Genomic DNA, 27,218 nt, shown 5'->3' with positions numbered 1-27,218 from the left:
CTAGTAGCAGGAGTCATTCAAGAAGAGGAAACATTTCTAAGAAATTCCTTAACCAGCAATTAAGGAGCTAACAGTAATGATTTCTCAATATAAAGAGTCTTAGCCATAATTATTTCTCATATACCAAATAGGCCTAGCACAGGGACAGCAGTTCAGAATACTCCAAAACAGGGTCTGAAAAAGGTTTAACTGCTTAGAATCATCTCTAACTCCCCTCCATGGATCTCAGTAAGTTCTTTCCTACTAAACAGTATTTATATGTTACGCAATTAGATAATATATGGCAGTGGATCTTAATTCCATTTAGTCCTTTCCTCAGGTCAGTTAAGATTCTGGGCAAAAGAAGCCCAAGATTGAAAGAAATCAGGAAACCTAGCAAGAGGATCATTCTTAACCCAAGAAATATGTTTCAGTGTCCTACATATGACGGTCACACAAAAGAAGTACCCACATCCTTCCTCTGTTGGAGTCACATTTTTCTTACTAAGCCTCCACCCTGATGTCTCACAAGTTTCCCTATTGCTGGGAATCCCCAGTTTTTCTGGTCCTCAGTTACCTCTATTGTCATTCATCTTCTCCCTAGCTCTGACTGCATTTCTGGTACAATGACCTCCCATATAATACTCCTCATCCTATTTTTCAACCTTGGACCGCCTATTTGAGTAAGCTGAAAGAACGTGTTCTGCAAATAAGGAAACTCTTTCTTCAAAGACTCTATGAATGTCTCCATGACTCAGTTCCTAACTATTAGTATTTTTAAGGATCTTACACAGAGAGGAACAGATTAGCCCAGCTTCATTTTACAGTTAGGAGAGTCATGAAAAGCCAAATGAGTAACAAAGCTCCTAGCTATGCAGGTCAAAGGTGTTATTGGTATAAGAAGGATGACCCATGGACAGGTTCCCTTTACTGAGGAAATAAAAGAACTGTCCATTGCCAAAGGGAGGAGGAAAAAAACACCAAGTACACTGGTAAAAATGTGAAGTAATGTGACACATAATAGTTATGCAGAAACACACTCCACTGATAGAGATCTTGAGAGAAAATTGCATTATTACATCAGGAAGGAGGAGGTCAACATATATCACCAGCCTCAGTCTCCTGGCCAGTTTCACAAAGGAGACACCAGACATACTCCAAGAGTTGGATCGATTCCAGCCTGCAGTGCAGAGTAAGTGGTCTTCTCCATTTGACTTTCATTTCAGATTATCCATTACTTGGACCTCTACAGTCCAGTAGAGTTGTGAGAAACCTGATGTACACTGCCTAAGACAGTCTTGGGTCTGGGTATTCTTTGGATTTGGGAATGTTTAAGTGTTTGGAAAATAATAGCCAAGGTAAAAATATGGGAGAAGAGGGGACTATAGATCTAGAAGAAAAAAAATCATATCTTTGGGGCTGGCACTGTGGCACAGCAGGTTAAAGCCCTAGCCTGCAATGCTGGCATCCCATACGGGCGCCAGTTTGAGTCCCAGCTGCTCCAATTCCGATCCAGCTCTTTGCTATGGCCTGGGGAAGCAGTAGAAGATGGCCCAAGTCCTTGGGACGCTGCAACCATGTGGGAGACCTGGAAGAAGCTCTTGGCTCCTGGCTTCGGTTTCAGCTCAACTTTAGCCATTGTAGTCATTTGGGGAGTGAGCCAGCGGAATGGAAGATCTCTCTCTCTCTCTGGCTCAACTTCTCTCTATAACTCTTTCAAATAAATAAAATAATTCTTTAAAAAAATAACCATACCTTTAGCATTTTGTTGATAGTACTATCCATATAATTACAATCCAGTTATCAAAAACTGAAATTTACATTTGTATGAAATCTACATACAACCTTTTATTTTAGAAAACTAGGAAAAGATCAAATGGTAACTGAATTCTGGATGATTTTACACTGATATGTCATATTTGATGACCAGAAGTTTATCGTAGGAAGCATTCTGAATCAAGTTATGCATTAAAAGATGCATTGTAAAAGGGTAGCATGAAAGACAGCTTAGCCCTTAAGATGCGAATTGAAATGCAAACACAGCCTGCATTAGGCATTGCTAACACATGCGTCCCATAACTGAACATCTAAAAGGGCCCCTTGACAAGGAGAAGGAAGGTTCTAACCCCAGTGCTAGGGCACTAAACCTGAACTCTTGAATTGGGTCCACTGGAATTGAGGGACATGCCAGACACATGGCAAAGATTCCCTTTGGCAAATTTTTATGACAAATCAGCCTAAATATTTGAATCAAGAGTCTATGTGGGAAGCTTTTGAAACAGGACTTCATTAGATTCTTGAGTAAAAAAAAAAACCTTATTATTGTTATATTGTTGTTATATTATTGTTATATTGTTGGCTCTTTTCCCTTCATTACTCCATGACCTGAGGCTCTCTCCACCTCTCAGTGACAATATTCTGCTCTAACCTGCCACAAGAAGGGTCCAGTGTTGATTTGTGGCTTTCTTCCTTTTTTTTTTTTTTTTTTTAAGATTTATTTATTTGAAAGAGTTACACAGAAGAGAGAAGTAGAGACAGAGACAGAGAGAGGTCTTCCATCCACTGGTTCACGCTCCAATTGGCTGAAATGGCCAGAGTTGCGCTGACCCAAAGCCAAGAGCCAGGAGGTTTTTCCCGGTCTCCCACGTAGGTGCAGAGGCCCAAAGACTTGGGCCATCTTCTACTGTTTTTCCAGGCCATAGCAGAGAGCTGGATCGGAAGAACAGCAGCCGGGACATGCACCGGCACCCATATGGGATGCTGGCACTGCGGGCAGTGGCTTTACCCGCTATGCCATAGCACCAGCTCCAATTTGTGGCTTTCTTTATGTGGATTGAAATCAGTGTTTTGCTTCTCTTAGGGGTTTCATGTTAAAGCCTTACTTTGACTTGGGGAGTATTAAAAGGGAAGAAGTATGTTTGGCACATTTGGGGCTCCATATTTACCTGAGTGTATTTCATTCAGTCTTGGTTTTTTATTCCCTTGGAGCAAAAAGATCCCCCATTTAATTAATTTATTTTTAAGATTTATTTATGTATTTGAAAGAGTTACAGGAAGAGAAAGGATGAGACAGAGTAAAGATCTTCCATCTGCTTGTTCACTCTCCAGTTGATCCCAACAGCCAGTACTAGACCAGGCTGAAGTCAAGAGCTTCATGCGTATCTCCCAAATGTATGACAGGGGCCCAAACACTTGGGCCATCTTCTGCTGCTTTTCCCAGACCATCAGCATACAGCTGGATGGGAACTGGTGCAGCCAGTACATGAATCAGTGCCTATAGGGGATGCTGGCATTGCAAGCGGCAGCTTTGCCTGCTAGGTTAAATGCCAGCCCCTCCTCCATTTAATTTAAAAGGTGATAGTAGGGTCTCAACTTTACTTAGATGGATGTGTTTGTTCATATGCTCACTTCAGCTGAGTCATCATGAGCTGTATTTTTCTTTTTTAAAGATTTAGTTATTTGACAGACTGACAGAGAGGAGCAATAAAGGGGAAGTGGTGGGGGAGAAAGAGAGAATTAATTTTCCATCCATTAGTTCACTCTCCAAATGGCCAGAGCTGGGTCAGGCCAAAGTCAGGAGACTGGAACTGCATCCAAGTCTCCTACATGTAGCAGGAGCCCAAGCACTTGGGCCATCTTCCACTGCTTTCCCAGGCACATTTGCAGGGTGCTGAATCAGAAGTGGAGCATCTGGGACTCACACTCTGGTACTCCAATATAGAATGCCAATGTTGCAAGCAGTGGCTTAACCTGCTGAACCACAACACCAACACCTGCATTTTTCAAAGGAACACAGAGCCCGAGAAATCTAAGGAACACAGAAATAAACCAGCATACAGTGAAACTGAAAATAAAAAACAACAACAACAAAAAACCCCAGTGGAGTAGGGTTCTTACCTATCTGTATGACTAAAATTCAGAGGCAGGTTATCAGGTTCAAGGGTAGATATTAACCCCATCACTTGCCTTCATCACCTGTAGCCTCAATACTTTCTATTGAAGCCCCGGGAAATGCCAGGTCAACTGAGATGCTCTGAACAGAGCACCTTTGGGAGAGAAAGAGGCATCCTTTCCTATTCTCAGTGGTCACAGGTCCAGAGACCATGCCTATAAACTAGCTTTGCTATACCTTAAAACACAAATTAGTGCTGATAAGTAATTCCAAAACCTTGTTTCATTACATTGCTTTTGTCTCCTCGCTCATCAATCTCCTTTAAATATGGTAAAAAGAATCATCACAGACTGATTTCATGTACTTGCTCTCTTGGGAGGGCTGGGGTACTAACTAAACAAAGGTGCGTTACTAACTAAACAAAGGTGTGTTACGAGAATGAAGATCATGAAAAATAATCCTAATTCAAAAGTTAAGGTATTGCAACAATGCACTAAGCAGTTCACAAAATGTTTCTATGTTACATTAGTTCAGCTGCTGAATTTGCCCAAAGGTTCCTACTGGTAGAAAGGGAATGTTATGAGTCATGTTTTTCATTCCTTCTATAAGCAGCTAAATTTAGTTTACTCTTAAAGATACTGTCAATTCCTTTGAAAACACATGACTTACAGCTTCTTGCCTTCCTTTATCCATGAAAGAGATTTAATCATCATTCAGTGTCACAAGCACTGACTCACAGAGTGAGGAGAGAGCCTAAGGAGCCTCCACACGTGTAGGCTCTCAGAGTTTGCACAGGCACCTTGACCTCAGGAAGATCTTGGTCAGAGTGGCACAACTCTTCCTTCCCCTGCGCACAGCAGCAAGGTTGCAGTCAGCTGAGCAAGTCCACCAGCAGTGTTTGCATCTCAACTCAACTTTAAAAAGGTAACGGATGAGGGAGTTTTGACATTTATTTCTTCCTTTTCTTCACTCTTCCATAAAGAATCAAGTTGTCTTTCAAGCTGTGGTCAACTGTTGCTATTCTTATTATTTTTTAATGTGATATGTTGGAAGGCAGTGATATGCTCTGAGTTCATCTCACCACAGAAATGAGATCCATGTGGCCTGGGATCTTAGCTTAGACTCCTCCGGGTCTGTCTCTGACTGTCCTTTAGCACCCAGGAGTCACAATTAATTCATATCTTGTTCTTTTTCCCTCTGGGTCTATTTGATACCATCTATGAGTCTTATGATTACTTGGAAACTGGAGAGGGAAGGGCTCCAAAAAGCACAGAAATTTTAATGAGTTTCTTACTAGAGCAACAGATTTATAACTGCAAGTCTGATCTGCCTGCCTACCTGCTTTACCAACGTTATCAACTGTTGATTTACAACAGGTGTGTGCATATGCGAATGTACACACACATATACACCAAAGTGAGTGAGAAAATGCCTTGTAGGTCATAAGGAAGCAGGGTAATTCCTGGTATTGTACATCTGATGCCTGGATTCTGGGATGACAGCATAAAACCTGCTTCAGGCATTTGCTGTTCATTTTATGGCGCAGTGCTTTGGATGGTGGTGTGACCTTCTTTCTCTATGACTTGACTTTTAGCAGGAGGGGAGAAAAGCTGAAATAAGACATATTCAGTTTAGGGTTGGACAAAGGACTCTGAAATGTCTTGCTACGCCATTAGCCCAAGGATAGGGATTGTGCATTCTCCTAATATCCCTCGGCACACATTTGGCTAGATTCTGCATACAATGAGAGCTGATGATACATCATCTTTGTGCTGTATTTTCTGAGATTTGAAAAGGGTGCCAAATTTGTACAACAAATATCAATGTTAACTGCAAGGGGGAAAAAAATCCCTACCTCAAACATTTAAAGGGAGGGGGCTGGTTTTTTTTTTTTTTTTTTTTTTTTGACACGCAGAGTGGACAGTGAGAGAGAGAGAGAAAGGTCTTCCTTTGCCGTTGGTTCACCCTCCAATGGATGCCGCGGCCAGTGCGCTGTGGCCGGCGCACCACGCTGATCCGATGGCAGGAGCCAGGTGCTTCTCCTGGTCTCCCATGGGGTGCAGGGCCAAAGCACTTGGGCATCCTCCACCGCACTCCCGGGCCATAGCAGAGAGCTGGCCTGGAAGAGGAGCAACCGGGACAGAATCTGGCGCCCCGACTGGGACTAGAACCCGGTGTGCCGGCGCCGCAGGAGGCGGATTAGCCTAGTGAGCCGCGGCGCCGGCCTGGGGGGGGGGGGGCTGGTTTTTAAATGCTTATAATGAACAGAACCTTCTTAAGGGACCATATCTAAAAATCCTGACCTTTTCCTCTGGCTCAGGATAACTATGGGTGAACAAAATACACCAAAGGTTTAGACACACTTTCTGTGTCCATATAGACAGACTCTACTTCTAAGCCTTCTCTGAAGCTGCAATACACAATATACTCACGTAATCTCTTCCAGTTGGCACTTTTTTACTAGTAACCATAGCTAAAGTAACCATGGCTATAACAATAATTCTTAACCTACCAAAATTGACAGAAAGTGTGTTAGCAAAATAATGAACCTGGGAGGGAATGGAGATAATTCAGAATTATGAATGTTAAGGTGAATTCTAGAGTTTTGAGGGGAAGCCAAAGAAAATCAAAGATGCCTTTTTCCTTTGAACTAAACGTGCCAAATGTTAAGTGCAGTGGGTCTCCCCAGGGGAAGAGTGGGCTGGAACTCCTGTGCTAGAAGGGAGAGCCGCTCTGTCCCTGGGAGGCTTCTGTGAGTCTCCAATGGAAAGTCACACACACTTCTCCACGCCCTTCGTACTTTGCTGTCTCACCACCCCAAAGCTCACTCTGAGTACCAAGGGCTGACCCTACCCTCTTCCCTGAAGGAATACAGGGCATCAAGATACTAAGGCTACCCAGCACCTCCAATATCTATGATTTGTGATGAAAACATTCCAAACCATCTCTTGTGGATATTTTGAATTCTATGATATAATTTAAATGTAAACAGGGGCAGGCCTTTCACCTGGCAGTTACAACCCTCAGGGAAAAATGTGAAACTTAACTCATCCCATTGAGTGATAAATACCATCTCTATTATATCAGCACCACAGTTATTATCATAATCATTGTTATTTTAAATCAGGCCTCAAAAGAACATTTGTTGCCAAATGCAAACATATTTCATGTAGAGACTATTTGCTCTAATTTTTAATTGTGTTCAGATGTCCAGGTAACCAGCTCGAACATTTTTTCCACAGAAACATAATTCTGTAGTCCTATTAATCAATTAATCCTATCATTAGACTCTAATGTTTATTTTTCTTAAAGAAAAATGCAGTAGAAATCTCTGAAAGACCATGAGATTTTTTTTTACCTCAATGGAGAGGTTTGCATAGAAAGGAATTCTGTATAAGTTATGCCAAGTTTACAATATTTAAATATGCAAAATATAAATATACATGTTTGTCTGCTGTCAATAAGAAAGCTTGTGTGAGCAAACCCCTAAAAGAAAGTACTTCAGAAGCCTGTGGCTATATGTGCTCTGTTTAATGTACTCTGTTAGACAACTTAGCTGTTGATGAAACTTAAGCCATAAAGATGCAAACTGAAAGTAAATAAAAATCATACGAACTCCTGTCAGTGAGACTGACTTGTTCCAGAAAACCTCACTTAAGGTTACATGGAAATAAAATTAAGTGATATAGCAGGAATTATTGAGAAAGAACTCTATATTTCTTTTAAAAAGAATACCTGACAATGACATTGAGACACTCTTTTCTGTTCTTGTTTTCTAAATGGTGTCTCTTATTTTTAAGGAGTAAAGGAGGATGAATAAAGAAGTGAAATGGAAAGTTCTTATGTTTAAGTTTTTATGAGGAAAAGAAATCCAGGAAGAGAAGAGTTAAGAGAAGTGGCGGCCGGCACCGCGGCTCACTAGGCTAATCCTCCGCCTAGCGGCGCCGGCACACCGGGTTCTAGTCCCGGTCGGGGCGCCGGATTCTGTCCCGGTTGCCCCTCTTCCAGGCCAGCTCTCTGCTGTGGCCAGGGAGTGCAGTGGAGGATGGCCCAGGTGCTTGGGCCCTGCACCCCATGAGAGACCAGGAAAAGCACCTGGCTCCTGGCTCTTGCCATCGGATCAGCGCGGTGCGCCGGCCGCAGCGCGCTGGCCGCGGCGGCCATTGGAGGGTGAACCAACGGCAAAGGAAGACCTTTCTCTCTGTCTCTCTCTCTCTCACTGTCCACTCTGCCTGTCCAAAAAAAAAAAAAGAGAAGTGGCAAGCAGAAGTGAACAAGGACCTGAGTGCAATGTTTTCCTCTTGCCCCAGACAGGCAGTTACTATTTAAGACAAAGAAGGATGAATGAAAATATGACTTCTCCGTTTTTGGTTCCTTTGATAGAAAGTTTTGGATAAGGTGTTTTCAGTCCTCCTATTGACTGATAATATGTTTCTGTGTTTGCTATTCTTCCTCTTTTCACAGTTTAGGAGTTCAGAGATCAAAGTTTTCATTCTAGCCACTCTCCTTTTGTTTGAAACCTACCATATACTAAATTTTAAAACATTTACTTGAAAGGCAAAGAGACAGAGAGGCAAAGACAGAGCTTCTATCTTCTGGTGTACTCCCCAAATGCCTACAAATAGTTGGGGCTGGACCAAACCAAAGCCAGAAACCCAAAACTCAATTTGGATCTCCTACTTGGGTGACAGGGACCAAACACTCGAACTATCACCTGCTGCCTTAGAGTGTGCATTAGCAGGAAGCTAGAAGCAGAGCATCCTAAATGGAATCTTAATTGCTGCACAACCACTCCTCATAATGTTTCAATTTTAAATGGAGTAAATGTTATATGAATACTTCTCAAATCTTTATCAAGTTATCAAAAAGAAGAAGTGTGAATATTCTATTATCATAGTTACTGTTATCCTTTTGCTCAGATGATTCAGAGGTCTTGAACACTAATACAATTATCACCAGATCCCTGGAGCTAAGGTGGAGACTTCTTCCCATCCTCCCTTTCCCCCTTCCTGCTACAGCATTTACTGAGTATCAACTTAAACCCCAATATCACATGAGGCACAGATGACATAGAGTTTGCAGAACCCAGACTACCAGAGGTGAGTGGGAATATTGATGACAGTGGCAGAACCAGATGGCCCGGTTGTCAGTGCCAGAGTCACTGCCACAATATATCTTAAACTGATTAATCTGCATTTCTGAATTTGTTTCCTTTTCTATAAAACAAAGATTATTATAAAGTTTAAATAAGACAATTTTCACAGGCCCTAGAAGATGGCCTAGCACATAGTAAGCATTCGGTAACCACTTGACTTGGTCAACCAGGAATCCTAAGGACTGTGGATTATATAGCATATTCTGAATTCTGTAGGATCAGTTGGTCACTCACTTGAAGGGCACCCAAAAGGATCCTGTAACAACTCCAACTGAAAACAGCCAGAATTCAGGCCTTGGAATGCCATGAGTGCTAATTTGGTAATTTCTAAAATCAGAAATGCTGTCACACATAAATTGGGTTTTGCTCAATGCCCCTTATCCTTCAGATAGGAAAAAAAGATATCTTTTAAAAATCATTGAAACTAATGCTTGCAGCAGAACATGAGTAATTTTTAGAGGTAATAAAATTTCTTATTAAGGCCATAAAAAGAATAAAGTCTCATCAATGAGAAGAACAAATGAATGTGCTTCCAGAAAAGTAATTTTAAACCTTCAAGGCAAGGGAGCTCTAGGCCAGGTGGTTCTCAATTGGTGGTGACTTTGTCCCCCAAGGGACAATTTGTTTCTCAAAACTCGAGGAGGGGTGCTACTGGCATCTAGTGCATAGAGGCCACAGTTGCTGCTAAAGACACTATAATAGACCTTATACAAAGAATTATGTGGCCCAGAACAGTGCAAGTTCTGAGGTTGAGAACTCATGCTTTCATCTGAGCAACACATAGATCAGAGCCCACACAAAGTGCCAGTGATTGATCCTGACCTAGACAAAAAGACTCTCCTGTGTAGCAGGTGTGAAGTCACTTTATGTCACCAGGTTACTCTTCAGGGTAAATGCTGTATCTCTCTTTTACAGAGAAATGGACAATCAGAAAAAAATAATTTCTCAAGAGCTCTCTGATGGTAGGGAAACTGGAATTGAATCTCCACTTGTCTGCTTGTGAGTTCTGGGTTCCCAACCACTGTCTATCACCTTGAGCCATCAGATGTGTGCCCCCCACCCCACATGCAGTTTTCTGTAAGGTAAATTAGAAGATGTAGCAATGAGCAAACAACTCAAGTAACTACAGTCAATGCCCTGTATCTGAATTGTTGGGACCAGGGAGCAAGTGACCATAGCTGGCAGTGTGGTTGAGGCAGGCTTGCTGGATGCTGTTATTCATTTACTTCTCAGTGGCCAATGAACTAATTGGCCATTAACTGGCTTCTGTGTACAGATCATGGTCCCAATGGCTCTGATTGGGAATAACTCCTCAGATGCGATATTCTGGCTAAAAACTACTAAAGGTCAAAGATACGTGTTGGTCTGTGGCTGACTTAGTCCAATGACCTAGAGGAATGTGAACCCTTTGGACCATAACAGCTGGGGTTAGGACAGGCTTTGCAAAACTAGAGGTCAGGGTTGGCAGTGCAGAGGATTCAGACAATAGGTTGGGACACCACCATTTGAAACTCTGAAATAACCTTCAGTTCAGAAATGAACCTATTAAGGACAATATGTTTTAATGAGTCCATCTTTCACAACAAAAAATTAGTCACTAAAAATACTACTGTGATTTTCTATTAATTGTTTTTTTAAATTTTTATTTACTAAATATAAATTTCCAAAGTACAGTTTATAGATTACAATTGCTTCCCCCCCATAACTTCCCTCCCACTTGCACCCCTCCCATCTCCTGCTCCCTCTCCCACTCCATTCACATCAAGATTCATTTTCAATTATCTTTATATACAGAAGATCGATTTAGTATATATTAAGTAAGATTTCAACAGTTTGCACCCACACAGAAACACAAAGTGTAAATACTGTTTCAGTACTAGTTATAGCATTACTTCACATTGCACAACACATTAAGGACAGATCCCACATGAGGAGTAAGTATACAGTGACTCCTGTTGTTGACTTAACAATTTGACACTCTTGTTTATGGTGTCAGTAATCTCCCTAGGCTCTAGTCATGAGTTGCCAAGGCTATGGAAGCCTTTTGAGTTCGCCGACTTCAATCTTATTCCGACAGGGTCATAGTCAAAGTGGAAGTTCTCTCCTCCCTTCAGAGAAAGGTAAGGTACCCCCTTCTTTGATGGCCCCGTTCTTTCCACTGGGATCTCACTCACAGAGATCTTTCATTTAGGTCTTCTCCCCACCCCCACCCCCATGCCCCCGAGAGTGTCTTATCTTTCCATGCCTAAAATACTCTCATGGGCTCTTCAGCCAGATCCAAATGCCTTAAGGGCTGATTCTGAGGCCAGAGTGCTATTTAGGACATCTGCCATTCTATGAGTCTGCTGTGTATCCCGCTTCCCATGTTGGATCGTTCTCTCCCTTTTGATTTTATCAGTTAGTATTAGCAGACACTAGTCTTGTTTGTGTGATCCCTTTGACTCTTAGACCTATCAGTGTGATCAATTGTGAACTGAAATTGATCACTTGGACTAGTGAGATGGCATTGGTACATGCCACCTTGATGGGATTGTATTGGAATCCCCTGGCACATTTCTAACTCCACCATTTGGGGCAAGTCCGATTGAGCATATCCCAAATTGTACATCTCCTCCCTCTCTTATTCCCACTCTTCTATTTAACAGGGATCACTTTTCAGTTAAATTTAAACACCTAAGAATAATTGTGTGTTAATTACAAAGTTCAACCAATAGTACTAGAACAACAAAAAAAAATACTAAAAGGGATAAAGTATTACATTGTACATCAACAGTCAGGACAAGGGCTGATCAAGTCACTGTTTCTCATAGTGTCCATTTCACTTCAACAGGTTTCCCCTTTGGTGCTCAGTTGTTGCCAATCAGGGAGAACATATGATATTTGTCCCTTTGGGACTGGCTTAATTCACTCAGCATGTGTTCCAGATTCCTCCATTTTGTTGCAAATGACTGGATTTCATTGTTTTTGACTGCTGTATAGTATTCTATAGAGTACATGTCCCATAATTTCTTTATCCAGTCTACTGTTGATGGGCATTTGGGTTGGTTCCAGGTCTTAGCTATTGTGAATTGAGCTACAATAAACATTAATGTGCAGACAGCTTTTTTGTTTGCCAATTTAATTTCCTTTGTGTAAATTCCAAGGAGTGGGATGGCTGGGTTGTATCGTAGGGTTATATTCAGGTTTCTGAGGAATCTCCAGACTGACGATTTTCTATTACTTGTACAATAGGGGTGTGCTAAATTTCAGCTACAGTTTAGAAAAATAAAGATGGAATTTTTGCCCCCTCCAGGTGGATTCTGAATTCTAGCCACAGACCTTCCCTAGGTTCTGTGGAGCCTCTTTGCTTTCATAGATACCCAAATCATCCACCTACCCACTTTGGGTTTATAACTAACATTATACAGAGGAACAGAACCTATCTTCCTTGTGGCTTCCTCCCCCTGACCCCTATTTGCTTTCCCTCCCTCTGGGAACTTGTGCCAACCGTTGTATTAGAACAGAAAGGCCGCTAAAGTCAAGATCAATGTGTTGTTGGGGCACTGAGAACAGGGATGCCAGTAACCAGTATCTCTCTTGCTGCTCCTCACTGTGGAAGGGCATAGCATTCCAGGCCCCAAAGGTCTTGGCACATCAGCTTGTTTCCTTGAGGTCTTTCATCTTCTAAAAATCAAGGTAAGTAATATGCCCTTTCTAACTCAAAAGGCTATTGAGATGATCAGATGAGACCTGTATGTAATAGTGCAGTATAGAGTGCTGTACTAAGATAAGCCATTATTTTACTATTATTCCTCTTATGCTTATCCCTGGCAAACCTGACAACATCAATAATTTCCTGCCTCTGCTCCAGGGGCCACTGAGTCTTACTAATATTTGTCTTCTTGAAGTAATTTTGTTGAAGGTTTCAATTACAGATTCAGCTATGGAATCCACTTGGACAATACACTGGATGCTTTGTTATTCAGTAATTTTTAACCTAGGCCAGACCTGAGCAAAAAACACTTCACATTAATATTTTCCCACTGACTTCATTTTCATTAATTGGCAATTATTTTACCTTTTTTTTTCTTTAGCTGTAGATCTTTTGGGGAGAAAAAGATGAAAGCAGAGCTCAAAAATTCCTTGAATAGTGAAGAAGATATATTACATTACATTCAAATAGTCTGTTCTTTATGTAGCTATAGAAATAAAGTGTGTGTGTTTAAAATTCTATTCCTGTTTATATTCCTTACTAGAGAAAAATCTTTACATATGTTACAGAAAAAAAGCTGGAAGGAAATGTGCCAAAATACTCAGCCAGATGTGATAAAGCACTATTGATTTTTTTCTGCATTCGTTGTTTGCCTTAAGCATAAGCAGAAATAAACGAACAATTTCTAAAAATGGTTCAAAGTAAAAACAAAAAATAGCTGGACATACAAACCTAGTTCAAACTTTATAAAATTGCTTGGCCTCACAGCTCCTTCTTGAACACAATGTCCACAAACAGCTATGATTCCAGAAGCATCCACAGAGTCTGAATCTCAACTTGGGATCTATGAATTGTCCTTTGTGAGGCCCCTCTTGGTTCTAAGGGTGGATCTGAGGGCAAAAACATTGTACGGACCTGAGAGGAAATTTTCCAGGTCCTGGGGAAAGGAGATAAAATTCCCCTCCCCCAAGTGATGTTTTCTTTGGCCACTCTTTGTTCCCCAGACTAACAGAAGCAGATAAAGCTGTGTGGTCCTTCAAGGGGAGGGAGGGGAGCAGATGAGCTCCTTCCTTAGGTTGTCCCTTGACTATGAGTTAGAAGAGTACGGCCTGCAAGGGCTCAGACCCAAGGCAGGGGTAAATGACAAATTCCTGTCACTTCCTCCTTCTGGAGGGATTGCTTTTCTCCAGCCTCCCACTTTCATACTCTGCATAGAGTTGCAAGGGCCTGAAAGTTGGATTGAAGGTCCTTTTTATTTAAAGAAAACAGAAACCAAGGTGGGAATACATTCTTAGTGGTAGCACCCAAATGGCTCTCCTTTTTCTGAAGGCCTGAAAATAAATAGGAGTTTGACAGAACAAAGAAACTTAAATTATACTTTCTAATAGATTTTAGAGTTATCCTGCTCTTGAATTTCATGAAGTAACAAAAGTAAAATTTTACTGTGAGAGTCTGCCTTTCACATGGATGAATTCACCTGTTAGGTTAATATCATCATACCACACAACTCCAGTTCCCTCCATCAACCCAGTGGCTTGTGTCAGTTTTACCATGTCTCCTCCTCCTTTCTTCTATTTAATTTCTTGGATACACACACACACACACACACATATATAGCTTTTACAGCACTTTAGAAGAGTGGTTTATCATTTAAATGACCATATTCCCAAACAATCAGGTAAGAGCTATTTGTAACTTTTGAACCATTCAAATGGATTGTCTCAATTTTATCAATCTTGGGTTGTAATACCTGATAGTTATTTTTTTTTAAAAAAGACCTATTTATTTCTTTGAAAGAGTTACACAGAGAGAGAAGGAAAGGCAGAGAGAGAGAGAGAGAGAGAGAGAGAGAGAGAGGTCTTCCATCCTCTGGTTCACTCCCCAGTTGGCCACAACGGCTGGAGCTGCACTGATCTGAAGCCAGGAGCCAGGAGCCAGGAGCTTCTTCTGGGTCTCCCACACAGGTGCAGGGGCCCAAGGACCTGGGCCATCTTCTATTGCTTTCCCAGGCCATAGCAGAGAGCCGGATGGAAAGTGGAGCAGCCAGGACTTGAACCGGTATCCACATGGGATGCTGGCACTGCAGGCAGCAGCTTTACCTACTATGCCACAGCGCCATCCCCAACCTGATAGTTCTAATTGGAATTTTCTTTCTAATTTTGAACACTTAAGACACCATTTTCTTTTCATTGTAGGAGATAGGAGTAGCACTGTCACACACAGGGGAAAAATGCTCATTTGGGTGTTAGCTCTCCTGCTCCTCTGTGGCTTTCTGTGGAATTACAAAGGAAAACTAAAGATTGCAGACATCACCAATAAGTATATTTTCATCACCGGGTGTGATTCGGGCTTTGGAAATTTGGCAGCCAGAACGTTTGATGAAAAAGGATTTCATGTAATTGCTGCCTGTCTGACTGAATCAGGATCAACAGCTTTAAAGGCAAAAACCTCAGAGAGACTTCACACCGTGATTCTGGATATAACTGATGCAGAGAGCGTCAAAAGGACTGCCCAGTGGGTGAAGAACCAAGTTGGGGAAAAAGGTAAGCAACCTGGAGTAGGGGATGGGGTGTAGGGAGCGAGGAAGGGGGAAGAAACTAAGGCAAAATAAAATGTGTTCAGTGTTTAAATGCCTTTCAAAAAAATGTCTCTTGGGCCTGTGTTGAGGCATAATGGGCGATGCTGCTGCCTGCAATGCCAGCATCCCATATGGGAAGAGGTTTGTGTCCCAGCTGCTCCATTTCTGATCCAGCTCCTTACTAATGCTCCTGGGAAAACGGCAGAGCATGGCCCCAGTGTTTGGGCCCCTGAACACATGAGGGAGACCAGGAAAAAGTTCCTGGCTTTGGCCTGGTCCAGTCCTGGCTATTGTGGCCATTTAGGAAGTAAGATCTCTCTCTCTTTCTTACTCTCTCTGTAACTCTTTCAAATAACTAAATAATTAAAAAAAAAGAAGAAGAAGAAGAGAAAAATGTCTCTTAAATATCAGCTGTGTACCTCACTAATCTTAAGATAGCTTCTGGGTAATTCCAAGTCACAAGCAGCCTGTGCACATGCCACCCAGTCCCAGCTATGCCCAGTCTTATGCCCCAGTGGGCACATTTGGAACTGAGTTGAAGGTCTTCTTCTGTGAAGGACTATTATTGCCACATACACAGAAAAGGAACTTGCAGCTAAACTATAGAAGAATATGAGAGTAATTACAAACCAACATCTGGAAACCTGGGACTCGTTTTTCACTACACACAGCTCCAGAGTCACACATTTTCAATGGGCAAGGTGAAAAATGACCTGAGAATTTGCATCTAAGCGTCTTAGAAGTCATGGTAGAGAAGTGAGCCCCTTGTCCCTCATTTTTAATAGACTCTGCTACCTCAGATGGCTGAATTTTTTAACTAGAAGATTTTTAGTGGATTTGAATGAGGGTTCTCATGGCTAAAAATATTGGGGTCCACAAAAGAAAAAACAAATGTATACTATTTTTCTCTATTGTATCTTCATTTTTGAAGATTTTTGAGATTCTGAGGTTCAAATGCAATGGTTTTTTAAAAAAATGTTTATTTATTTGAAATGCAGAGTGACAGAGACAGGGAAAGACAGAGAGAAAGAGGTTCCATCTGATGGTTCACTCCCCAAATGGCTGTGATGGACAGGGCTTGGCCATGCCAAAAATAGGAGGAGCCATAAACTCAATCTGGGTCTTCCCCATGAGTGGCTGGGGCTCAAGTACTTCGACCATCTTCTGCTGCTTTCCCAGATGCATTAGTGGGGAGCTGGATCAGAAACATAGCAGCTGGGACTCAAACTGGCACTCCAACATGGGAAGCAGGTGTTGAAAGCAACAACATAACCCATAATGCTGGTCCACAGATAAAATGCAATGTTTTGATAAGGCTCCAGATGATTGTGTGTTATTTCAAACACCTTTTACAATATTAGTTTCCCATGATAAAATAAACCAAGTGAATTATTGAATTTTTTTCTAACAAAAAATAAATGGGAAGTAGATTGATATCATTCTTTGTCCATATACATTTAGTAAATACTCTCTGATCCTGCCATCTAGCACAGGAGGGGAAACTAGACCAACTTAACGTACATTTAAGATGAAAAAGCAGAATTCTTACTTGGAGAGTATTAGTATTTGACATTCAGAACTGGAACAGAATAGAATAACAGTAAGAATAAACTCCAGTAACAGACCTTTAGCTATTTCAGCTTAGCTTCCCACTCTCTGTGGTTACTTCTCCAAACTGCAAAGTGTTTCAAAGCAATAATATATCTTCAAGGAAGAAAATGCACCACTATGAAAAGCAGGGGGTATATTTACATTGGTGATGCCCAGATAAGTGCTGCTGTCTACTATACTTCCTTTCCTTCCTATGTGTTCCAGGTCTTTGGGGTCTGATCAATAATGCTGGTGTCCTTGGGATGCTGGCTCCCAGTGACTGGCTGACAGTGGAGGACTACAGAGAACCTTTTGAAGTGAACCTGTTTGGGCTCATCAATGTGACATTAAATATGCTTCCCTTGGTCAAAAAAGCTCATGGGAGGATTGTCAATGTCTCCAGCGTTGGGGGTCGGATTTCAATTTCTGGTGGGGGCTATAGTCCCTCCAAATATGCAGTGGAAGCCTTCAACGACAGCTTAAGGTACAGTAAATTAATTGGTTTAGTAAGAAATAATGGTTACTAACACTCATTGAATGCTTAATATGTACAAAATATTTAGTACTTCAAATTATTCCCAACTTATAGATAGCATTGAAAAATAAAAGAATAGGTAACTTGCCCAATTTCACCCACCTGGTAAGTGGTAGAACTGAGATTTGAACCCAAATATATCTAATTCTTTAACTCTTTGCACTATTGTATGATGCTGATAGTGATGTTGACTTTAATATTTAATAGGTCAGTTTGTCAAACTGATAAAGGGAATGAACCAGGGAATCATAAATCTGGGTAGATCTCACTACTGACATTACTGTATAGATGTTCCATGCATTTGCGCCACGTTTCATAGCTGTTTTCAAGGCGAGAATGGAAAAGAATATCTCACTTGGAACCAGGATTTATCCCCATCAGTTCAAAGCTCTTGAATTACAAGTTTGGTCAAGGTTCTAGCAGGAAGTGGTGGCACATTTTAAAATTGGGTAAAGAGAATAGAATTTACATAAAGCACTGCTTCCAAACATAGGAAGTGTACAGGGAGACACCCCCAAGTACAGTGTTCTATCAGAGGACAAATGATAGCAGGGACATTTCTATTAATAAAACCAAAGAGACTAGGATACAGAGAAGTTTCTAGAACCTGGAAACACAGAGACTTTTACCTTCATTTGAGGGATGAAATAATCAGTGTTGATACCATAGGAAGAATAACCAGCCCCATCTCTTTCCTCTTTCTGTCTGACCAATGAATGTGCCCAGAGTATGGTTAAACAAGTCTGTCTCTAAGGATATGGTGGGAAGGGATTGGAGAAGCCAATGAAAGATATTTAGCTGCATGATGCTGTGCAAGGCAAGAGAAAAGACAAAAGTAGATACAGTATTTCTTTCAATTAATCTATTTATTTATTAATCTTGTATTTGTTGAAACCCTATATAAGAGTTCATGTCCTAGACCATACATTTAGGATTTGCTTTCTTAGAAAAGGTTAAACTCCACTGATATTAATAAAGATAGGACAATTCCATTTTGCCAAGCAGCAGGTTGCCAAATCTGGTTCTCCTGGGAAATAAACACAATAATATTGGAACAATGTTTCTAAAATCAATGTGCATTTGAAGTGGGTGGGTAGTCAAGTCTTCCCAAACACTCCCCTGGCACCACTACTTCCAGGATTCAAGAATGAGGTAGAGCAAGTGAGTAAACTACAGTTAAGTTGGAAAAATAAGGTTTTATATATTAGTGCAAGTAACATACTGTACAAAATCTTTTAAGGTTAAGCTAATTTTCATTTTTTATTATATATACACATACATATTTATAAAGGTCTATTTACTTATCTGAAAGGCAGAGTTACAGAGCAAGAGTCCATCCACTAGTTTACTTTCCCAAATAGCCACATCAGCCACAGCTGGGCCAGGCCAAAGCCAGGAGCTAGAAGCTTCATCTGGGTCTTCCATGTATATGCAGGGGCCCAAGCACTTGGGACATTTTCCAGTACTTTCCCAGGTACATTAGCAGGGAGCTGGATTGGAAGTGGAGTATCTGGGACTTGAATCGGTTATCACAGGGGATGCTGGTGCTGCAGGCAGCAATTTGACCTGCTGGGCCACAGTGCCAGCCCCAGTAAAGTATATTTTAAACCATAGAATAGTTATTTTGCTAGAAAGCAGTATCTCTTAAGTTAAATCAGATTCTAATTTCACCAGTGGAGTTTCTAAAATATCTGACAGTGGGCCGGTGCTGCGGCTCAACAGGCTAATCCTCTGCCTTGCGGCGCCGGCACACCGGGTTCTAGTCCCGGTCGGGGCGCCAGACTCTGTCCCAGTTGCCCCTCTTCCAGGCCAGCTCTCTGCTGTGGCCAGGAAGTGCAGTGGAGGATGGCCCAAGTGCTTGGGCCCTGCACCCCATGGGAGACCAGGAGAAGCACCTGGCTCCTGCCATCGGATCAGCGCGCCGGCCGCGGTGGCCACTGGAGGGTGAACCAACAGCAAAAAGGAAGACCTTTCTCTCTGTTTCTCTCTCTCACTGTCCACTCTGCCTGTCAAAAAAAAAATATATCTGACAGTGAATACTTCCATAAAAGTAGTAATTACATACTTATATATCCCTGGTGGAAGCAGAAATTTAATTTAGAAAATGATTATCCAGATGCTTGTTTGCAATACAGGAGTATACTTTAAAGAAAGGGGTACCATGATTCCTGTAAAAGCTGATGCCTAATAAATAAGTAGGCTTTTGGTTTTCTGCAGCATCATGGTGGAAAAGCTTGCTCAGGAGCACAGGAGGCAGGTTAATCTCATTAAGGCTGATCACACTAGGTCCTTCGGCATAGCCTCATTCCTGCTGCAGTCTGAACATTCCTAGAATGGAGCTGAGCTTGCCCATCTCGGCCATTCATCCATTTAACCATATGGAACTTTGAGTACTGAGAAGAAATTTGTCTCTAACCTGAATACTCATCAATTCAGTGATGAGAAGATGGCTTAGGAATACAGGACTGAGCCCACTCCGATCTCTTCCTTGTTCTGCCACTAACCAGCTCTCACTTTACCACCCTGAATTTGAGTTTTCTGAACTTCAAAATGTGAGGATAGAGCAGGACTCTCACTGGCAATGCACCCAATTCTGTGATCCCATGAAAAGATTCATGAGAAGAAAGTCACCCAAATAGCAAATGATCTGCACATAAGCCTAGATTAAACATCTTCCATGGGTTCTCTTCACAGGCGGGACATGAAAGCTTTTGGTGTGCATGTCTCATGCATCGAACCAGGAATGTTCAAAACCCAATTGTCAGAATCATCCAAGATAACTGAAAGACAACTCGCCATTTGGAAGCAGCTCTCTCCAGACATCAAACAACAGTATGGAGAAAGTTACATTGAAAAACGTGAGTTTCTGGGTAGATGCAGTATCCTCTGAAATTCATTATCCTAAGTAGAATTGAAGGCAATGCAATGTAAATAAAAACACAAAGTTCCCAGGATAATATACCAATAAGATCTTAAAGATGGATCAGGCATCTCAAATGATTCTAGTATCATTTCTTGCTTCTCTGCATGTTATCACCATTTACTAAGTGCCAAGTTCTGTGTGAAGCATCATATAAATTACATCATTTAGTCCTCAAAAGAACAGTTGAAGTAGTGAGCAGAGGCTTGAGAAGGTGAAATGTCCCATCCAAGGTTATAGGACTCCTCCTTGTCACGCCAGGACATGAGTCTTGGCAGGCTGACTCCAGAATTGGTCTCCACACACACCCCCTCTGTGTTAATCATCAAACACACACTCAATATTGTTCAAGGATTTACAGAGGTTACAAAATATAGAGAAGGCTCAGGTTTTGATCCTTATTAGCTCACAATCTAGTTGACAACAAAAAGTACCTAGATGAGACCATGAAATAATGAAACTACAGTATGCAAGAAAACTGATGCTGGGGCCAGCACTGTAGTATAGTAGGTAAAGCTTCCACCTGTGGTGCCGGCATTCCATTGGGTGCTGGTTCAAGTCCTAGATGCTCCATTTCTGATCCAGTTCCCTGCTGATAGCCTGAAAAAGCACCGGAAGATGGCCCAAGTACTTGGGCTGCTACATCCACGTGGGAGACTTAGAAGAGGCTCCTGGCTCCTGACTTTGGATCAACCCAGCTCTGGCTGTTGTGGCCATTTGGGGAGTGAACCAGGAGATGAAAGATATCTTTCTCTATCTAACACTCCCTTTCAAATAAACAAATACGTCTTTAAAAAGAAAACAAAACCACTCCTTCATAAAGGTAGTACAACAGCCTTGAAATGGTGCTAGAGAGTATGGTTCATAATTGTCCAAGGAATTGAAAACAAGAAAAAAAAATTGCTGGTTAATAGGACAGGTCAGGTTTGAACAAGGCCTAAAGGACATGAAGGAATTATTTGGGTGGAAATTTTCTTTTTTTTTTTTTTTTTAAGATTATTTATTTGAGAGGTAGAGTTACAGACAGAGAAGAGGGAGAGGCAGAGATAAAGGTTTTCCATCCACTGGTTCACTCCCCAAATGGCTGCAACAGCCAGAGCTGGCCAATCCAAAGCCAGGAGCTTCTTCTGGGTCTCCCATGTGGGTACAGGGGCCCAAGCACTTGGACCATCTTCCACTGCTTTCCCAGGCCATAAGCAGAGAGCTGTATTGGAAGAATAGCAGCTGGGAGATGACCAGTGCCCAGATGGGATGCTGGCACCAAAGGCGGAGGCTTAGCCTACTATACCACAGCACTGGCCCCTGGTGGAAATTTTCTGGAGCAGAAATATGGAAGGGTAAATGGAAGGAGAGGTAGAATAAATCAAAGTGCTGAGTCAGGAATGCAGGAATAACAATAAAGATTAGATAGTGAAGACTGACATATGGTAGACATTTAGTAGGCTCTTGTCGCTATTCTAAGTGCTTTAGTGGACTCTTTCATTTAAAATCCCCCAAATAGGGGCAGGCTTTTAGCACAGTGGTTAAGACATCACTTGGGACATCCACATCCCAGGTCAGATTGTCTGGATTCATGTTCTGGCTCTGCTATTTCAGCTTCCTGCTAATGCACACCCTTGGAAGCAGAATGTAATGGCTAAAGTAGGTGGGTCCCTGTCACCCACATGAGAGACGTGGTTTGAGTCTGTGGCTCCCAGTCTTGACCTGGTCCAGCCCTAGCTGTTGTGAACATTTTGGAAGTGGGTGTACTCTCTGTTTCTGTGTTTCTCTCTGTCTCTGTTTCTCTGCCTTTCAAACAAAGAAAAAAAAAATGGGAAAAGTTCCCTGAATAAATTATATTAAGTACAGACTATCGTCACCTTCATTTTTTAGAAGTAGATCCATAAAGAAGTAATTTGCTCAAAATTACACTGATAGTAAGTGAAAGAGCTAGATTTGCACACAGCAAGTCTGACTGCCATTTATTCTTGGCCGCTGGCCACTATGCTATAAACGGGGCATTAAAGACTTTGGTCAAACCGCCTCTATCAGGACTCGTATTCCATCTCAAACTGCCTGACCCTGCTTATGTTTACTCGGTATTTCTCAATACTCACTGAACTCCTGCTTTGAGTTGAACAGTGTGCCACCTCAAAGTATATTACTCCATCCCTCTAAATTGTGAACCTGCTTCTTTGTCAATGGACATGCTAAGATAGACTAAGGTAAGGTTTAAGGTTTGGAGTTCTCAAGGTAGAGCCAAGAAACAGGTCAGGCCCACCTGGAAAGGTTTTGTAAATGGCTGTTGTCCCAGCCATCACCACTCATCACACGTGTACACACACACGGACACACAAACACAGATGTACACTCATTATGCATGTATATCTACTAAAATGTCTGGTTTGACAAACCTCCTGTAATAACATGTCACACTGTTGGTTTAGACTACTGTTTTTTTTTTTTTTTTTTTTTTTTTTTTTTTTTTTTGACAGGCAGAGTGGACAGTGAGAGAGAGAGACAGAGAGAAAGGTCTTCCTTTGCCGTTGGTTCACCCTCCAATGGCCGCCGCGGCCGGCGCGCTGCGGCCGGCGCACCGCGCTGATCCGATGGCAGGAGCCAGGAGCCAGGTGCTTTTCCTGGTCTCCCATGGGGTGCAGGGCCCAAGCACCTGGGCCATCCTCCACTGCACTCCCTGGCCACAGCAGAGGGCTGGCCTGGAAGAGGGGCAACCGGGACAGAATCCGGCGCCCCGACCGGGACTAGAACCCGGTGTGCCGGCGCCGCAAGGCGGAGGATTAGCCTATTGAGCCGCGGCGCCGGCCTAGACTACTGTTGTTAAATAGTCTCTTTCTGGCTTAGTGACTCTGAAGGTTTGATGTAGGCTCAGGCTAAGACTGAACTCAACTCTTCAGACTTAATACTTTAGGGGGAAAAATCTCTTATTTAGAAAAGCTTTCTTTTGTGATATTGACATTGATATTTTTTCAATGTTATGAATGTATTACACCAACTTCTCTCTCAAATTATTTTTTACCTAGTCCTTGGTTCAGGTTTTGTGTTTCAGAAATAGCAGAAGGCACTGAGCCCAGTGTTACACTGATTGCTCTTTTTAAAACTATACTTTCAAAATTTTGTTTGACACATAGAATTGGTGCATGTTTAATGGGGCATAGCATGATATTTCAATACATGTATGCAACGTATAATAATCCGATCAGGGTAATTGACATATCTATCACTTCCGCCATTTATCATTTCTTTGTGCTGGGAACATTCAACACCCTCTCTAGTAGTTATTTTGAAATGTATAATTAACTGCTAAACATAGTTACCCTATGGTGCTATAGAATATTAGAAATTACTCTTCCTACACTGGTTGTTCTTACTATGGTTTTTCAAATCAGGACTGGCAGATTAGCCAGATTCACAAAGTAGACCATAAGTTTAAGGTCACCTGTTTTCATTTCCCAGGCTGTGGTAATAGAAGTTAAAACAGCCACTAAGACTTACTAAATTCTTTAAACAATTTGTGCTAAGTGGGGGCCCGAGTTTGAAAGGAAAACCTAAAATTACAGATTTTCCCTTTGAAAAGACATAACTCAGGTATATTTTAACAGCATCTGAGGATCTACTTTGAATTTTTCTTAAGATTTATTTATTTATTTAAAAAAGCAGAGTAACAAGAGTGAGATGGAGATCTTCCAGCCACTAATTCTCTCCCTCAAATGACCAAAACAGCCAGGCCTGTGACAGGCCAAAGCCATGAACCAGGAATTCCATCTGGGTCTCCCATGGGAGTACCAGGGGTCGAAGTACTTGGACCATCTCTCGTTGCCTTCCCAGGCACATTAGCAGAAAGTGTGATATGAAGCACAGTACCCAGGACTCAACCTGGCACTTCAACATGGGATGCCAGTGTCAGAAGCGGCAGCTTGGTCCACTGTGCCACAATGCTGAGCCCTACTTTGAATTTTTTGAGGAACTTCTGTACTATTTTCCATAAATGGCTATCCAAGTTTACATTCCTGCCAACAGTAAAAAAATTTCTCTATCTCCACACCTTCATCAGTACTTATTACCTTTTGCCTTTTTATAATAGTCATTGTAACAAAAATGAGGTCAAACTGCAGTTTTCATTTGTATTTTCTTGATTATGAGTGATACTGAGCAATTTGTTCATATGTGTGTTGGCAATTTTATGCCTTCCTATTTTTCAATCAAATTATTTTCTGCTATTGAGTTGAAATTCTTACATATTTTTTATATTAACCCTTCATCACATGTTTGAATTGCAAAGATTTTCTCCCATTCTTTATGTTATCTCCTCACTACTTTAACTGTTTCCTTTGCATTTTAGTTTGATGCAGTCCCATTTGCACATTTTTGCTTTTGTTGCCTGTGCTTTTGGGCTCATATCCAAAAAAATTATGTCTCAGACCAATGTCAAGAAGCTTATCTCCCTATGTTTTTTTTCTAGTTGCATTATCAGACCTTATATTTAAGTCATTATTTCATTTCAAATTAATTTTCTATATGGCATGAGACAAGGGTACTATTTCATTCTTCTGTATGTAGATAAGCAGTTTCTCAACACCATTTTTTGGAGGATTGGGGCTCCAAACCACTACCAACCACTTGTAAAATACCCACCTCTCTAAAGATATCTTAACACATGACTTAAACACTTCATTCATCTGAAAACAAATACATGGCTTCGTGAGTCAGTACATTTGGGGTTGGTTCTCTTTACTCAAGAATTTTTAGAGGAATGTAGTATGTGAGTGCATTCTCTCTTCTCCACATTTATTTTTATTTTTTTTTTATTTTTTGACAGGCAGAGTGGACAGTGAGAGAGAGACAAAGAGAAAGGTCTTCCTTTGCCATTCGTTCACCCTCCAATGGCCGCCGCGGCCGGCGTGCTGCGGCTGGTGCATAGCGCTGATCCGATGGCAGGAGCCAGGTGCTTCTCCTGGTCTCCAATGGGGTGCAGGGCCCAAGCACTTGGGCCATCCTCCACTGCACTCCCAGGCCATAGCAGAGAGCTGGCCTGGAAGAGGGGCAACCAGGACAGAATCTGGTGCCCCGACCGGGACTAGAACCTGGTGTGCCGGCGCTGCAAGGCGGAGGATTAGCCTATTGAGCCACAGCCGGCCTCATCTCCACATTTATGCACAGACAAGCACAAATGCATTTGCACACCCACATTTCCTACAAACCTAGTACCTGTACTTTCTAAAACAAATTAGGAATCAAACCTATAACTTCTTAGACTTAGAGACCTTATGCATTTGATGAAGCATGTTCCCCTTGTTGCTTTAAAGCAGTGATACTCCAAGTTTAATGTCCAGACCAGCAGGACCAGCTCTCCAGGAAACTTGTTAGAAATGCAAATATTTAGGCCCCTTCCCATACCTATCAGATCAGAAACTCTGGGAATGGAACCCAGAAATCTGGGTTTGAACATGGCTCTAGGAGATTCTGTTTCCCACCCAAGTCTGGGAGCCACTGGTCTAGAGAAAGTACTGCTAAGTCCTTTTCTACAAGACAGACAGAAATCCCTCATGGTGTACTTCAATTATAATGGCAAATTTAAAATAAATTCCCTCACATGCACGTTAGCCTCCCACTCTGCGTTTCCCCTCATTCCAAAGATTAAATGTGTTTCTGTCCCTTCTTGTAGGTATGGCCAAACTGAAGTTCACTTCAGCATTTAGGAATCTGGACCTCTCCTTGGTGATACAGTGCATGGAGCATGCTCTGACAAGTCTCTCCCCTAAGACTCACTATGCTGCTGGAAAAGATGCCAAGACTTTCTGGATCCCTCTGTCTTACATGCCAGCAGTTTTGCAAGACTTTTTATTGCTGAAACGGGATGCAAAGCTGGCTAATCCCAAGGCAGTGTGAATAAGTTGACCACAAGTGCCTGCCCCGGGCTATGAGACTGACTGATTGCAAGGACACATCTACTTTTAAATCATGTTACTGATCTAATCTAAACCTGATTCACTTAATCATGTTTCTTTTGATAAAAGAAGGGGTCCTGCCATCAATGGTGATGTCCAGCATCCCCTCTGAAGCTTTCTTTGAAAATGACAAGGATGCTGCATCACTTAGGCAAGTCCTCCCCAACACTGAGGGTTTGCCTGCTTGGTACAATGCAAGGACGATCTAAAGACCGCCCCCCCCCCCCAATCATTTGTATCACCACTTGCCCCAGTCTTACAGAGTATCTCCTAAACATTAAACTTTGTCTCATCAAAATATTAACAGACAAGTAGCATACTTTTGTAAATGGATTAAATGTATTCTATTATCTCACTGAGAATAAATCTCTCAAGAACTAGAACTCAGTCCTGGTAAGCCTTGATGGGCAGAAGAAAAGAAAAGAAAGGATGGTAAGTATGATGTGACATTGGTAGAAGCTGAGGGGCAGCAGAAAAACAGTAGGTAAGACTGCAAGTGTAAGGGAAGAATAAAAACAGGAAAAGAAGTAAGAGGATTTCAAAGAAAGGATTTAGATTTACATAGGAAGGGAGACTCCGAAAGACTTGAAGGCAAGTCTTCCTAAGGAGAGACTTATGGAGGATGAGTATCCTATTAAAGGTCACTGTGAACACTGATGCATATCATTTCCTGGTGTAAAAAGGGTAATATAGCCAATAATTCCAAAATAAAGAGAAGTTAGAGAATTCATACTTATTCTGGCAACTCTAATAACAACAAGACCTACATATCTGGAACAATTTATAGCTGAGATCATTGGAAATCCTACATTTTAGGTGTTTTGGAAGCCCCATGAAGATGTATAGCTAAACTATAAGGCTCTCTCCAGCCTACAGTTACAATGACATTAGATCTGTGTCTTGCTCATATTCATGGTTCTAAATTGGATTGAC

General features: G+C 41.7%; 1 protein-coding gene and 1 long non-coding RNA gene across 5 annotated transcripts in view; one reads left to right on the top strand and one right to left on the bottom strand.

The window, feature by feature from the left end:
• The window catches only part of LOC103348770 (uncharacterized), an 85,719-nt gene that overhangs the window by 29,798 nt on the left and 28,703 nt on the right, over positions 1-27,218 (bottom strand). The gene's annotated exons all lie outside the window — the stretch shown is intronic.
• Positions 966-27,011, top strand: DHRS9 (dehydrogenase/reductase 9). Of its 4 annotated transcripts, XM_017342909.4 has the most exons (6): positions 1,034-1,171; positions 4,570-4,795; positions 14,913-15,260; positions 17,111-17,369; positions 20,115-20,278; positions 26,003-27,011. In XM_017342909.4, exons 3-6 carry the CDS (start codon positions 14,948-14,950, stop codon positions 26,224-26,226), a joined length of 960 nt encoding a protein of 319 aa, XP_017198398.1. In that variant the 5' UTR covers positions 1,034-1,171; positions 4,570-4,795; positions 14,913-14,947; the 3' UTR covers positions 26,227-27,011. The 4 variants fall into 4 exon arrangements, with proteins under 4 accessions (XP_051704490.3, XP_017198398.1, XP_089185198.1 ...); XM_051848530.3 differs by lacking the exon at positions 4,570-4,795 and having other exon boundaries at positions 966-1,171; XM_089329072.1 differs by lacking the exon at positions 14,913-15,260.

Source organism: Oryctolagus cuniculus, chromosome 3, assembly GCF_051225735.1.
Source record: "Oryctolagus cuniculus isolate XC-2025 breed Fujian yellow rabbit chromosome 3, ASM5122573v1, whole genome shotgun sequence".
In the NCBI taxonomy this organism is placed as follows: domain Eukaryota; kingdom Metazoa; phylum Chordata; class Mammalia; order Lagomorpha; family Leporidae; genus Oryctolagus; species Oryctolagus cuniculus.
The sequence above is the reverse complement of the archived record's forward strand: the minus strand, read 5'-3'. Positions and strand labels throughout refer to the sequence as shown.

What these genes read in the sequence shown, in the direction of transcription:
- DHRS9 (XM_051848530.3), top strand. Translation starts at nt 1,006, where the DNA reads ATGCAGAAACACACTCCACTGATAGAGATCTTGAGAGAAAATTGCATT. An exon ending in GCCTTCAACGACAGCTTAAG is followed by an intron (nt 17,370 to 20,114) that starts GTACAGTAAATT and finishes TTCTCTTCACAG; the next exon opens with GCGGGACATGAAAGCTTTTG. An exon ending in AGAAAGTTACATTGAAAAAC is followed by an intron (nt 20,279 to 26,002) that starts GTGAGTTTCTGG and finishes CCCTTCTTGTAG; the next exon opens with GTATGGCCAAACTGAAGTTC.